This window comes from Equus asinus, chromosome 13 (assembly GCF_041296235.1).
Source record: "Equus asinus isolate D_3611 breed Donkey chromosome 13, EquAss-T2T_v2, whole genome shotgun sequence".
In the NCBI taxonomy this organism is placed as follows: Eukaryota; Metazoa; Chordata; class Mammalia; order Perissodactyla; family Equidae; genus Equus; species Equus asinus.
The window spans coordinates 50,672,917-50,686,679 of record NC_091802.1 but is presented as its reverse complement, the minus strand read 5'-3'; the positions used below and the strand labels follow the sequence as shown (position 1 = coordinate 50,686,679).

Below are 13,763 nucleotides of genomic sequence, written 5' to 3'. Positions count from 1 at the left end.
GCCATTGTGCTCAGATGTTGGATTATATTGTTCTTAATTCTCATAGTAACTTCATGATGCAGGTGAGAAAACTGAGATTTAGAGAAGTTGAGTGATTAGCCAAATGTGGGATGCGAACAGGAGATAGTTCCTGGACTTTCTGTTACTTAAAACCACAGTATCTTGAAAGACTTGCTGAGATGTCAATCATCAGTGATGAACTAATCTTGTGGCAGAGATTGCAGATGACAGAGGAGAGCTTTTAGAACCCCGGCTATATAAATTTATGCCTGTGCTTTTGCCTAAGACTCGCTCTACAAAAACCCCTCAGTGAAGAGCTGCTGCTATTGGTATGAAAGAAGAAATGCTTCCCAAGAAGCCCAGACTGTCTTCAACAGTTAATTTACTTGCTCGTTGAAACTGGGTCTATTATATTTGTTTGAAGGAAACATTTTGAATATAGGTTATGAATATCAGTCGCTTAACTTGTTAGAAGAGTTGTTTCAAATATTCTAACATAATTTTCAAAGTTTCTAAAGAGAAATTGCAAATAACATAGCCTATTATAATTGTTTATTACGTGGTTATAGATTTTGGCACTCAGAAACAGGAGAAAATCAAAGTGACGAGAGATACTGGAATTGAGTCTGAAACGCAACAGGCTCTTTGTTCTCTCCCTGAAATGAGAAAGGCCGTCAGTACCGGAACTCTCTGGAGACGACAGGTCCTCGCAATGGCAAGGCTACGCTTCTTAAAGTTAAGGCATGAGAGGAAAGTTCTTTTGTCCTTGTAAGTATCAGACTACTTTAAATCTTACTAGTCAATATACACGAAAAGAGTTTAAATGTAAAGAAAATAAGTCTATTAATTTCTTCATTCATTTAACAAATTTTTTTGAGTGCTTATAGTACTATTGTCCAGTAGTGAACATGGCTGACAAGGCCTTTAAACTTACTACCTTGTGATGGAGAAAAGTACCAATTAAATAATTGTCCATTAAAAATATGTTATTCATTCATTATATCACAAATCTTTATTGAAGCCTGTTATCTAGGCATTGTTCTAGGTGCTTTGGTTATGTTAATGAGCAAAAAAAGCACAGATCCGTGCTCTCATGGTGTTTATACAAAATAGAGGTTTTACAAAATAGGTGTTTATACAAAATAGAAGTTACACAAAATAGAGTAGAATAAAGGTGTAGGGGGTACTTGTGGGAGTTGGGAGTGCCTTACAATTCTAAATAGGGTAGTCCATCTTGACCTTATTGAAACGGCCACATTTAAGCCAAGATTAGAAAATATGAAGGGATTAGCAAATGAGAGGTAGAGAATAACAGTTCAGAAGACAAAGCGTCTATTGGATTTGGCAAAAAGGAAGTCATTAAAGGTCTTATCAAGAGAAGATCTAAGAGAAGACAGCTCTTGAGATGCTTGACCACGGAGGGAAGAAGAAAGAACAGTAGCTGAAGGGAGATTGAAGTCAGGAGGAAATGTCATTTTTTTTTTTTTTTTATGAATGGAAGATAGAACATTCTTCAGTGATGATGGAAATAAACTAGTAGAATGAAAGTAAGTAATTGAAGATGAAGGAGAAATGAGCTAACTGTGCAAGGTCTGGGGAGGGTGGAAAGGGACTGGATCCATAGCAGTATTGCGGACCGGCCCTTGATAGGAGAAACGACGTCACCTATTACAACAGATGGAAAGAATGAGAAGATGGGTGCATCTGTGGATGTTTTCTTTTCTTTTGGTGGTGATAAGACCAGAGACAGTTTCTATCTGATGAACTTCCTTTGTTTTTTTTTTTTCTATGAAATGTGAGAGACTGAGAGTGAGGGGGAAGGAGGTAGAGTCTGGGGTCTGATGAGAAAGTAGTTAGTGCAAAGAGTGGACTCATGTACTTATCAGAGAAACAGAAAGATCCCCTGGAAGTGTTTTGGTAGTAGTTTGAGTTGGTGGAATGAGTTCAATGATCCGAAAATAGCGTATTTTTTGCTAAAATATTGCATCTAATTTTATGAAAATTAAAATATATGTAAAATAGCTGATAAAAGTTAAAGTTTTACTTGAAATTGTGCACATTGCAAGCTTGAGGCCACAGTGTGAAACTTCTTTCCCTTCAATACTACCCAAGCAGACCGTTTGAGGCTCCTGGTATCCCATAAAACCATTTCCCATTTCCCATGTTGCCCTGGTCAACCAGCATGCCCACAGAGGAACCTCCTGGATCTCAACTTTTCCCTTGATGCTCTAGTACCCTTGGACACCTTGCAATGTGACACGAATTATGCAAAATTTGGAGGACATTTTCAAATTAATCTCACTGTTAGTTTCATTTTATGTAACTAAACACCATATTTGTATGTTCAATTTTCATAGGTTGCCATTTATATAACATGTTTGTGACTTAACTAATCAGAGGGAAAATGTTCTAGACTCATGTTTTAATTTTCTTTTACTTAGGTTACTGGTACTTGGAATTGCTTTTATCCCCACCATTTGTGAGAAGATAATGTCTATGGCATTTTTTTACCCTCATCGTTGGGAGCTTTCATCCAGTATGTATTTCCTCTCTCTGGAACAACTCCCACAAACTCCTCTTACCAGCCTATTGATCATCAATAATACAGGTGAGAAGTAGGGTTTAAATTTAGTCTTAACTTTTATTATCAAAGATCTTTAGAAGGCGCAAACTTGAGAGGCAAAAAGACCTATGTTAAAAACAACTTGAAGGGAAATGGGAAAAAAGTGGTGTGTGTCCATCTTGCTTCATTTTCCAAAGAAGGAAATTGATGGACTCATTTTCAAATCAAGAAAAATAATAAATATAATGGAAAATATCAAGTTCACTTAATTTCATGAAAATATTTTGAATGGGTCACTAATGTTGTGAACGTCATTGCAAAGGGTTAGTGAGATTTAGCAGGTTGCATGATGAGTAGGACTGGTTTGTATCGCTAGAAGAAGCCTGGGTCCTGAAGCATGTATTATTTGTAATTACAAACATTACAGGGTTCTGGCAAAGTTTATAAAAATCACTAATAAAAAGTTTTGTTTCTGTGAGAATTGCAAATCTAACTCTTAGGAATAAACTCTTTTTCCTTTATAAGAATTATAAGATAAGTTAACATATTTCTCAAAGAAGTTGTTACACTGAAAATAGTAGACTGAATTTCAATGTCCCAGCATCAGAATTAATTTCATCATATTTTTAAAGAGTGAGGGTCTTACCATGTTATTCTAGATATTCCTTAACATGAGAGGAAATCATTCTTATTTTAAAGCTTTGATTTGATTTTCTTGCTTTTATGCTACCTTCCTTCGTGGTCTACATTAGGATCAAATATTGAAGACCTCGTGCAGTCACTGAAGCGTCAGGATATAGTTTTGGAAATAGATGACTTTAGAAACAGAAATGGCTCAGATGATCCTTCCTATAATGGAGCCATCATAGTGTCTGGTGACTCAAAGGTATGTTTGCCACCAGGAACTGTTTTACCATGAATGGGTTTTTGCCACATTCTAAAACTTTGGAACTATAGAAAACAACTCAACCATTCTGTATCAGCATAGCTCAGCACAGCACCTTGGCCCTTTTTGAGTAAGGTATGAAATTTTAGTCCCTTTAAAAGCATGTTTTCCATCCTCAGTAATTTCTTAAAGGGATCGTTTTTTATTAGTGATGTGATTTGTTATACAAGCAATGCATGTTATGTAACAACATAGATGGACCTTGAGGGCGTTATACCAAGTGAAATAAACCAGACAGAGAAGGCAAATACTGCATGGTATCACTTATGTGTGAATTCTAAAAAGAATAAGCCAAGCTTATAGAAACGGAGTAGAAAAGTGGTTTCCAGAGACTGGGGGGTAGGAGAAACAGGGAAAGATAAAAAAAGGGTACAAAATTTCAGCTGTAAAATGAATAAGGTCTGAGGGGATTTAATGTCAAATATGGTGACTACATGTAGTTGGTAATGCTGTATTGTATAATTGAAATTTTCTCAGAGCATTGAACTTAAATGTTCATATATATATATATATATATGTGAGGTGATGGATGTGTTAGTTAACTAGATGGGAGAAACTCACAATGTACTATATGTATATCAAATCAAATCATCACAATGTACACTGTAACTATCTTACAATTTTATTTGTCAATTTTACCTCAATAAAGCTGACAAAAAGCAATGCATGTTTGGTAGAGATATTCAAATATTACTAAAGTATATATCATAGAAGGTAAAATTTTCTCTATGATTTCATTCCTTTATTTTTCCATATTATATTTCTATCAAGAGTTTGGTAAATATCTTCTGCACTCTTTTCATTTATAAGAACACAAACTCACTATGTATGATCTCATATTTGAAAATATATTTTCTAAATTGGAATTGTGTTAGAGGAATCCTGCAACTTTCTTTGTCACATAAAATCTAAATCTTTGACATCTTTCCACGTTAGCAAATGTTCATCTATTTCATTTATGGGATAAGTCACTTCAATTACAAAAATAATGCATTCTTGTACCAATTCAAAACGGCAGAAGTGTCAAAGAAAAATTAGTAGTTTCCTTTTCACCCATATTCCACCCTGGTAATATGTTAACTATACAATAAATATATTTACTTTAAGAATTTAGGATTTATATTTGTGTGCTTTTTTTTTTTTTTAAGGATTACAGATTTTCAGTTGCTTGTAACACCAAGAGAATGAATTGTTTTCCTCTTCTTATGGGGATTGTTAGCAATGCCCTTCTTGGGATGTTTAACTTCACAGAGCTTATTAAAATGGAGAGAAGCACATTTCCTGTTGTGAGTATAGCATTGACTTACATAAGGGGCAATATAGCAGAGGGATAAAGGGCAAGGATTCTAGAGGCCACCACCTGAGTTTGAATCCTGCTTCTGCTACATATTAGGAAGTTTCTTAGCCACTCTTTGCCTTACTATCTTTATCTGTAAAATGAGGGCTGTAATAGTACCTGCTTTCTTTGATTATTGTGAGCATTAAGTGAGATTACTAAGTGCCTAGGACAGAGCCTGACATGTATATTTTTCATTCATTCTACAAATACTTCTTAGGTGTCTTCCAGATGCCGGGGATACAGTATAAACAGAATAGACAAAAATCCCATTCTGTGGAACTTACATTCTTGTAAGGGGGAGAGTAAGCGTTCAATACATGTTTGCTATTACATATTCCAAAAGATCAAGAATTTTTCAAGTAATTTTATCTTTAGTCTCATTAAATTTTTTCAATTAAAAGTTTTAATGGAAAAATTTAAATATATAATAAAATTTCTTACTTTAGTAAATTAAATGTAACCTATCATCTTACCCCTTATTCTGATCTTTTTTCCATTACATTTATTACCCCTTGATATACTATTGAGTTATGTTTTATCACTGGCCTCACCCCTCTAGTCTAAAATCTTGTCTGATCAAAAATTGTACCCACCTCCCCAAGACATAGAACATTGAAAGAGCCAAGATCCAAAAGGACGCTGAAAAATTTTAAATGATAGAGAAAAATCATAGAACTTTTAAAGAATCATAGTTGGGGCTTTGGTTCACTGTCCAGAACAGTCCTTCACACTTGCTGGATGAAATCGTATGTATTTGCTGAAATCAATGCATGAGTAGAAGTGCTTGCAAACCTGGAACACAGAGAAGCCTCAAACCCAAATCCTTAATCTTATGTTAGATTTCCCTGGGGGAATTTGCTAAGTATGTCCTATGTACCGATTAGAGCAAATGTGGAAGATATATATATATATATATATATATATATATATGCACCTTAGTGAGATTTATGAGAATGTATTGCCCAACTCTAAAATTATGATTATTCAACAGTTCTGTAGTGTTTTCTCTATTATTTTAAGAAAAGCAGCGTCCTTTTGGGTCACTTTTTATGCTTTATATCTTGTGGAATGCAGTGCAATTTTTGACCATAATTGATTTTAATAACCCTTTCTCAGCCTTCAAACAATTCCTAATGGGTGTGTTTGATTATGGTAGATTTAAAAAAGGGAAAAGTTGTGGAAATTGGGTGGACGTTTGGAAGTATATGCATAGTGGTTATGGAGAATGAAATTTTGCTGGAAAATTTCACAATAAGAAATTAACATAATGCCAACTCTAGTTTTTTTGCCTATGAAGTAGGGCAATTTAAATCTGAAGGGAAAGTAGGTCTGGCTGAGCATAATAAGTCTTTAGAGGGAGAAAGACAGTGTTTGGGGGTTTCCTCTCAAGGGTAGCAGGGCTTTCCACAGTACTAATGATGGCTACCTCTGTTCACTAGATAAAATAGCCTAGGGGCTCTGGGTACTGCCAGAGGGAATTCCCTAGAGCGTATATCAAGATGAAGAACATTCTGCTCATGCAGAAAGTACCACCAATGGAGCTCTTTGTCACCTGCAGTCTCATAGAGGGTACCTTTCCTCTTGACTCTCTGTTCAGCTTCCTCCTTCTTCCCTTCTTTTCCCCCAGCATTGTTCAAAATGCTTTGTTTAATCTTTAGACAGAGTAAATAGAACTCGAACTGAAGGGAGAAGTTACTGTGGCGGCTTTTGCTTCAGGTGCAATATGACACAAATTTATCTTTTCCAGGTAGCCTCTCGCCCTGAGTGAGTCCCATGTGGCCAGTGGGCCCCAAAGGGATGGGTTAGTTACATTAGTTTAGTTTTTGAATCTGCTTACAAAGATTATTACTCATGAACTTGCAGAATATTTGTCTTAGCATATTACCTCCAGACATCAAATATGATCTTTGTTGATTCCCCCAGTTTATTAGCTGGGTCCCTTACATGGATTCTATTCTTTCTTTCTGACACAGCCCTGACAGAGCTCCTTGATTTGCCCTTTTGTTAAACAAAATCAGAAAATGGGAGATGATGCCTGCCTGCATGGCCTTCTTCCCTTACCATCTATGTAAACCCAGATAAAATCCGTGTGTGTGTAGGGGAAGGGAGCTTATCAAGGACGCAATTTGGGATATTAATTTTGTCTCCTGTGGATCCAGGGCAGCTGAGTTCTCCCTTAGTCCCTCATGAATAACTTTTAAAATATTCAATTGGAAATTTTGTTTGTTTAGGAAAGTTAAAATTTTCAGGTTTTTTTTTTCTAGTTTTTAGATTTTCACCTGAAACAGGTATTTTCTTTTAAAGAAAGCAATAATTATTATTTGTTTTTTTTACATAGGCATAGCCTAACAAGATAACCGTTATATTTAGAGTAGGGATTAGTATAATATTGTTTACTGCCCACTGGTTGAGGGACATGATTTCTTTTTATTTTCAGCCACAATCACCCCTTTAGTCAGGTGTAACAACTTCCTGTCTCAGCAAGACCTCAAATCTTCGGGCTGGTTTGTATCCCAGCAGAAAGCATAGGTCAGTGGTTGTCCTATTTTAACATGCATCAAAATCATCTGCAGGACTTTTTAAAGCAGATTGCTAGGTACACTCTTCAACATTGGTCTTAGCGGTATTTTTTCAAATACTACGCCTACTCAGACAAGGGAAACAAAAGAAAAGATAAACAAATAGGACTACATCAGACTAAACAGCTTCTGCAAGGCAAAGGAAACCATCAACAAAACTAAAAGACAACCCACTAACTGGGAGAAAATATTTGCAAATCATATATCTGACAAGGGGTTAATTTCCAAAATAATAAAAACTCATACAACTCACCAACAGAAAAACAAACAACCCAATCAAAAAATGGGCAGAGGATATGAACAGACATTTTCCAAAGAAGATATACACATGGCCAATAGGCATATGAAAAGATGTTCATTACTAATCATTAGAGAAATGCAAATCAAAACTACAAGGAGATGTCACCTTACACCTGTCAGAATGGCTATAATTAACAAAACAAGAAATAAGAAGTGTTGGAGAGGATGTAGAGAAAAAGGAACTCTCATACACCGCTGGTGGGAATGTAAATTCATGCAGCCACTATGGAAAACAGTATGGAAATTTCTCAAAAAATTAAAAATAGGGGCCGGCCCAGTGGGGTAGTGGTTAAGTTTGTGTGCTCTGCTGCGGCAGCCCAGGATTTGCTGGTTCAGATCCCGGGCATGGACCTATGCACAGCTTATCAAGCCATGCTGTGGCAGGTGTCCCACATATAAAATAGAGGAAGATGGGCACAGATGTCAGCTCAGGGCCAATCTTCCTCAGCAAAAATAGGAGGACTGGTGGTGGATGTTAGCTCAGGGCTAATCTTCCTCAAAGGAAAAAATTAAAAATAAAAATACCATATGATCCAGGTATCCCACTACTGAGTATTTACCCAAAGAACATGAAATCAACAATTCAAAGAGGTTTATGCATCCTTATGTTCATCGCAGCATTATTCACACTAGCCAAGACGTGGAAGCAATCCAAGTATTCATCAACAGATGAAAGAAGATGTCATATATATATCCAATGGAATACTACTCAGTCATTAAAAAATACAAAATCGTGCCATTTGCAAGGACATGGATGGCTCTTGAGGGTATTATGCTATGTGAAAGAAACCAGACAGGGAAAGACAAACACTATATGATTTCACTCATATGTGTAAGATAAACAAACACATGGACAAGGAGAACAGATTAGTGGCTACCAGAGGGGAAGGGGGTAGGGGGAGGCCAAAAGTGGTAGAGGGGCACATATGTCTGCTGACAGATTTAAACCAGACTATTGGTGGTGAGCACGATGCAGTCTATATGGACACTGAAATATAATATTGTGCACCTGAAATTTACACAATATTATAAGCCAATATGACCTCAGTAAAATAATTAGGCCTGATTGGCACTAGGCACTGCACAGGATGGGGGAGGATTCTATGCTGCATTAAATTCTTTCTGGGTACACATCTTCTCAGAGCCTTTCAATGTGCATTTTGACTCTTTAAGAGGGAGTAAAAACTCTTAGTGTTTCTCAAATATACTTCTTTATGGAACCCTTGGGAAAAAAAACCAACACACTGTTGGGTCCCATTTCTAGAGATTCTGAATCAGTCTTAGTCTATTGTTATAACAGTAATAAATTACCCTGTCTGGAAAACAACTTAGATTTATAGTAAGACCCCTCCATTTCTCCAAGATTGTTTAATTTAAACTTTTCTGGAAATCAAGAAATATTTATGCAGGAAAGATTTGCTCCCTTCTAATTATATCTTGTATATAGGACCAGGAACACAAGAACAATGGCAAGACAATTACTTTCAGAGTTTTAGAAGCTATTTTATTTATAATTCATCCACTTGGAAACAGGGAACTGGAGCAAATGACAACTTAGCTCAGTACTTCAAAGGCGATAAATGTAGCTCCAGAGTATCTGTCTTCATTTAACAATTACTAGATGCAAATATGAAAGAGAAACTGCTCAAGCCCTCTAAATATGCACATATAAAATTAAAAATTTAAACTTCTTTTGATATCGCATTGTTCCTGAGACTGGAACCTTCCATTAAGGGTAACAACACATGTTTACTTCTCTCTTTGTTTGCTTCTTAAATCCGACGTATGCTTTCGTTTTGAGTTTTTCTCAGTTTCCCCAAAACATATCTTATAATTATGATTGTATGATTTGTAACAATTTCAATAGCTTACAGATGTGTTTTGAACTTCTAGGATGACACAATGCTGGGAATTGGGTTTTTGGACTGGTCCTTACTTTTGTTGCTTGCAAACTGCGTTTCTCCTTACATCGGCATGAGCAGCATCAACGATTACAAGGTAAGAGGCAGAGGGGAAGGGAGAAGGAAAGGGAGGAAAGAGAACGATTTTATCTGACTTTAGTAATTAGAATTTCATTGTTTTATGTACACAGGATTGCCCTTCAAGAAAATTGTGTTTCTGTATAAATTACGTTATCCTAATCTCATTATAGATTCTGGTAAATGGTTGTTCATGTCAGAGAGGTCAGGAAGTTCATTACTCAACAGAATAAGATTGCCTCAGCTTTAAACGGAGTCATACTAAATCAACTTCAGAGACGAAAATGTGGTCCTTTGTGATTGCATGTAGTTGCTTCACAATTCCAAAGAGAATTTGTATTTTTAACTATAGCATGAAATATAAGATATATCACATTTCCAAACTTTTAATTACATGTTTGTAAGTTGGACTTTTAAAATTTATAGTATAGTCATTTCTGCTTGTCTACGCCAAAGGGTTAATCAGCTTTACCAATAGGTCATACTTTTCCTATTGAGTCAATGGCTCTGCATTCCCAGATGGGTTGTCAGATACTTAGGAAAATGCCATTTTCTGATCACAGAGACGCTATTTTCTTTGGGAGAGTATTAGCGTCTTAGTTGTCCTGAGGCTTACTTCCCTAAACCTGGGCTAGAAAGTTACTGAAGCTCAGATTCACTGTATAAAACAACATAGACTAAAAAAACTAGCTGCTGCTACATCATAATATTTCTAAAATTTATTAAAAAATACTATTTCATGTAAACCAAGTCTCTTTTCTACCTAAGATTTCAACCCCTCCTGTATCCCTTCTGTTTCTTTGTCAGCAAAAAGCTCAGTCTCAGTTATGGATTTCAGGCCTCTTCCCTTCAGCATACTGGTGTGGACAGGCTCTGGTGGATATTCCATTATATGGTCTGATTCTTCTTTCAATACGTTTAACTCACCACTTCATGTTTTCGATTTCCATACTTTCATGGAGACTCGTGTTTGCTCTGGTAAGCGATAATTCTTTTCCCCAGGCCAAATATAATAATAGAATTGAAACAAAAATTCATTTGTTTTAACATCATTAACGAAAGGTATATGCCAGAAAATTGCCTTAGACAACTTTATGACCTGATTCTCTCCCTGCTCCCATCCCATACATGATCTGCCATCTCTAATCTCACTATTACTTCTGTTGTTTGCAGGTGGTTTGCATGATTGGTTGTGCAGCTTCTCTTATATTCCTCACATATGTGATTTCGTTCATTTTTCGCAAAGGGAGAAAAAATAGTAGCTTTTGGTGTCTTGGCTTTCTTATTGTAAGTATCTCTCTCTATGCACATTTATATTGTTTTCTTAAAGTTTATTTTTAAAAATGCAAAGTTAAGAGCCAGCCCTGATGGCCTGGCAGTTAAAGTTCAGTGTGCTCTGCTTTGGCAGCCCAGGTTTGGTTCCCAGGCACAGAACATCACCGTCTGCCAGTAGCCAGGCTGTGGTGGTGGCTCACATAGAAGAATTAGAAGAACTTACAACTGTGCATCACTATGTACTGGGGCTGGTGGGGAGAAAAAGGGGAGGAAGACTGGCAGTAAGATGTTAGCAAAGGGCAAATCTTTCCCTGCAAAAAAATTTAGAAAAAATGAAAATGCGAAGTTAAATATAAATACTTAGAAGAGGATAGAGTCACTTCTTTTGTACTCCAATTATTGTTGGACCATGTTCATAGTTTCACCTATTTTTTGCTCATTTTCTTTCTCCTATTTTCCATCTTTTCTTTGAGGTTACTCTTTTACACCTGTTCCTTTGGAAAGAAACAAAGTATCTGTAGAAATCCTGGTACATATGTCATAAGAAGTAATGTCCTATTAACTGTTGGAATTAGTCCTTGACCTATTTGTTTTTTCCCTTATGCATCCCAATATAAAGGGAGATTTGTCAGTTTCATCCTTTAATCAATTTTTGCTTTATATATTTTGACATTATTTTATTGGGTACATTCAAGTTTGAAATTGTGTAGTGATCCAACTTATTCTAATACTGGCTTTTGGTTATAAAGTCAGATGTGTCAAATATTAATGTGGGCACACAAGATTTTTTTTATTTAGTATTTGCCTGATAAATGTTTTTTGTCATGTCTTTACTTTTAAACTTCCAGTGTCTTCATGCTTTAATGTGTGTCTCTTGTAAAGCAAATACAGTTGAATTTTATTTGTGGTTGTTTTTTAATTCAATCTGACAATCTCCGTCTTCAATTTGAGTTTATTGTGATTGCTAATATACTTGAACTTGTTTATTTCATTTCACTTTGTGCTTTGTATTTGCGATGTACATTATACGATTTCTTCTTTTTTTGCCCTGGTTTTTTTGTTCAGTTGAATTTGTTTTCTTTTATTCCATGTTTTACTCCCTTCTGGTTTGGAGGTCAGAAATCTTATTTTATTACTTTGGTGGTTACTCTTTGCATTTGCTAGGGCTGCCATAATAAACTACCACAAATTGGGTGGCTTAACCAACAGAAACCTATTTTCTACAGTTCTGGAGGTAAAAGTTCGAGATCAAGGTGCCCACAGAGTTGTTTTTTCTGAGGCCGCTCTCCTTGGCTTTCAGATGGCCATCATCTCCCAGTGTCTTCACATGGTCTTTTGTGTGTGTCTGTATCTCAATTTCCTCTTCTTATAAGGTCAATAGTCATATTGGGTTGGGGCCCACCTCAATGACCTCCTTTAATCTTAGTTACCACTTTAAAGATCCTGTCTCCAAATACAGTCGCACTCGGAGCTACCGGGGTTAGGATTTCGACATATGAATTTTGGGATGACTTCGTTCAGCCCATAACATCCTTGATTGTTTTTTTTTACGTGCTAAACTTAACAAAGCCTAAAGTTAGTCAATATCCTATTTACTTCCAACACTATAATTTGGAGACTTTATTATCAGTAATTGCTTGCCCTACTTCCATGCTGTTTTCTAATGTTTTGGTTCTTTCCTTTTTTAATTCCACAAATAAACATAATTATTATTATTAAGAACTTAAGATTTGTAAACTTCTTTTTAGATCAGTTTCTTTGTTCACCATTTACACTTGGAGCTTAGTCTTCTCTTTCTCTCTGTCATTTTAATTTTTGCCGTCTAAAGTGCATTATTTATATGTTCTTTTATGAAGGTCAATCAGCTATAAACTCTTGCAATTTTTATCACCTTTTCCCCCTCTCATTCTTAAAAGATAATTTTGCTGCATATACATTTCTTGGTTGACAATTACTTTCTGTCATCACTAAAAAACTTCTATATTCTTGCTTACATTTTTATCATTGAGATGTCTGCTGTCGGTTAATTGCAATTCCTTTGTAGAGGATCTGTCTTTGACTACTTTTAAGATCTTTGAGTTTAACATCCTTAATTTCACTGCCATGTTTCTAGGTGTGGATTTGTTTTTATTTATCGATTTTCATATGAATTGTAGTGCTTGGATCTGTGAATTAATTTCTTTTATTAGTTCAGGAAAATTCTTAGTCAGGATCTCTTCAAGTGTTGCCTCTTTTACTAAAATAAGAATAAAATATTTATTCTTTCCTCCTGAGACTCTACTGAAATAGTCTTACTGTCTTACTGGTAGTTATTCTCAGTCTGTTCTCCACATCTCTTAACATTTTGTTAACATTTTTCATGTTCTTGTCTTTGCTGCATTCTGGGAAATGCTTCAGACTTTTCTTCCAATTCACTTATTTTTTTTGTTCAGCTGTGTCTATCTTTAATCTTTGACTGATTTAAAAAATTTCAATTTTTTTTTCCAAAACTCTATTTGGTTCTATTTCAAATATCTCCAGTTGTTCCTTGCAGTCTTTTGTTACTTGATTGTGTTTTTTTATTCCATATTTTATTTCTTTATATATTTAATTAAAATAATATTTGTATTTGTTATTTGACAATTCTAATACCTAAAGTCTTCAAATGGTTTTAATCTATTGTTTTTCACCCTCCTGACTCACACTTATTGTGACTTGTTGCCTTGTATGTTTGATATTTTTTTTTAATTGGGAGCTCATATTTGGTTGACCTTTAAGTATGGAACTCCCAAGATCCTAAATT

General features: G+C 35.5%; 1 protein-coding gene across 1 annotated transcript in view; it reads left to right on the top strand.

Annotated features, from left to right (window-relative positions):
- The window catches only part of ABCA10 (ATP binding cassette subfamily A member 10), a 59,590-nt gene that overhangs the window by 29,171 nt on the left and 16,656 nt on the right, over nt 1–13,763 (top strand). Inside the window, 7 exon segments of the mRNA XM_044745420.2 lie at nt 570–768; nt 2,442–2,608; nt 3,316–3,449; nt 4,658–4,795; nt 9,621–9,725; nt 10,514–10,684; nt 10,880–10,993. Coding sequence (XP_044601355.2) covers nt 570–768; nt 2,442–2,608; nt 3,316–3,449; nt 4,658–4,795; nt 9,621–9,725; nt 10,514–10,684; nt 10,880–10,993 — 1,028 coding nt within the window.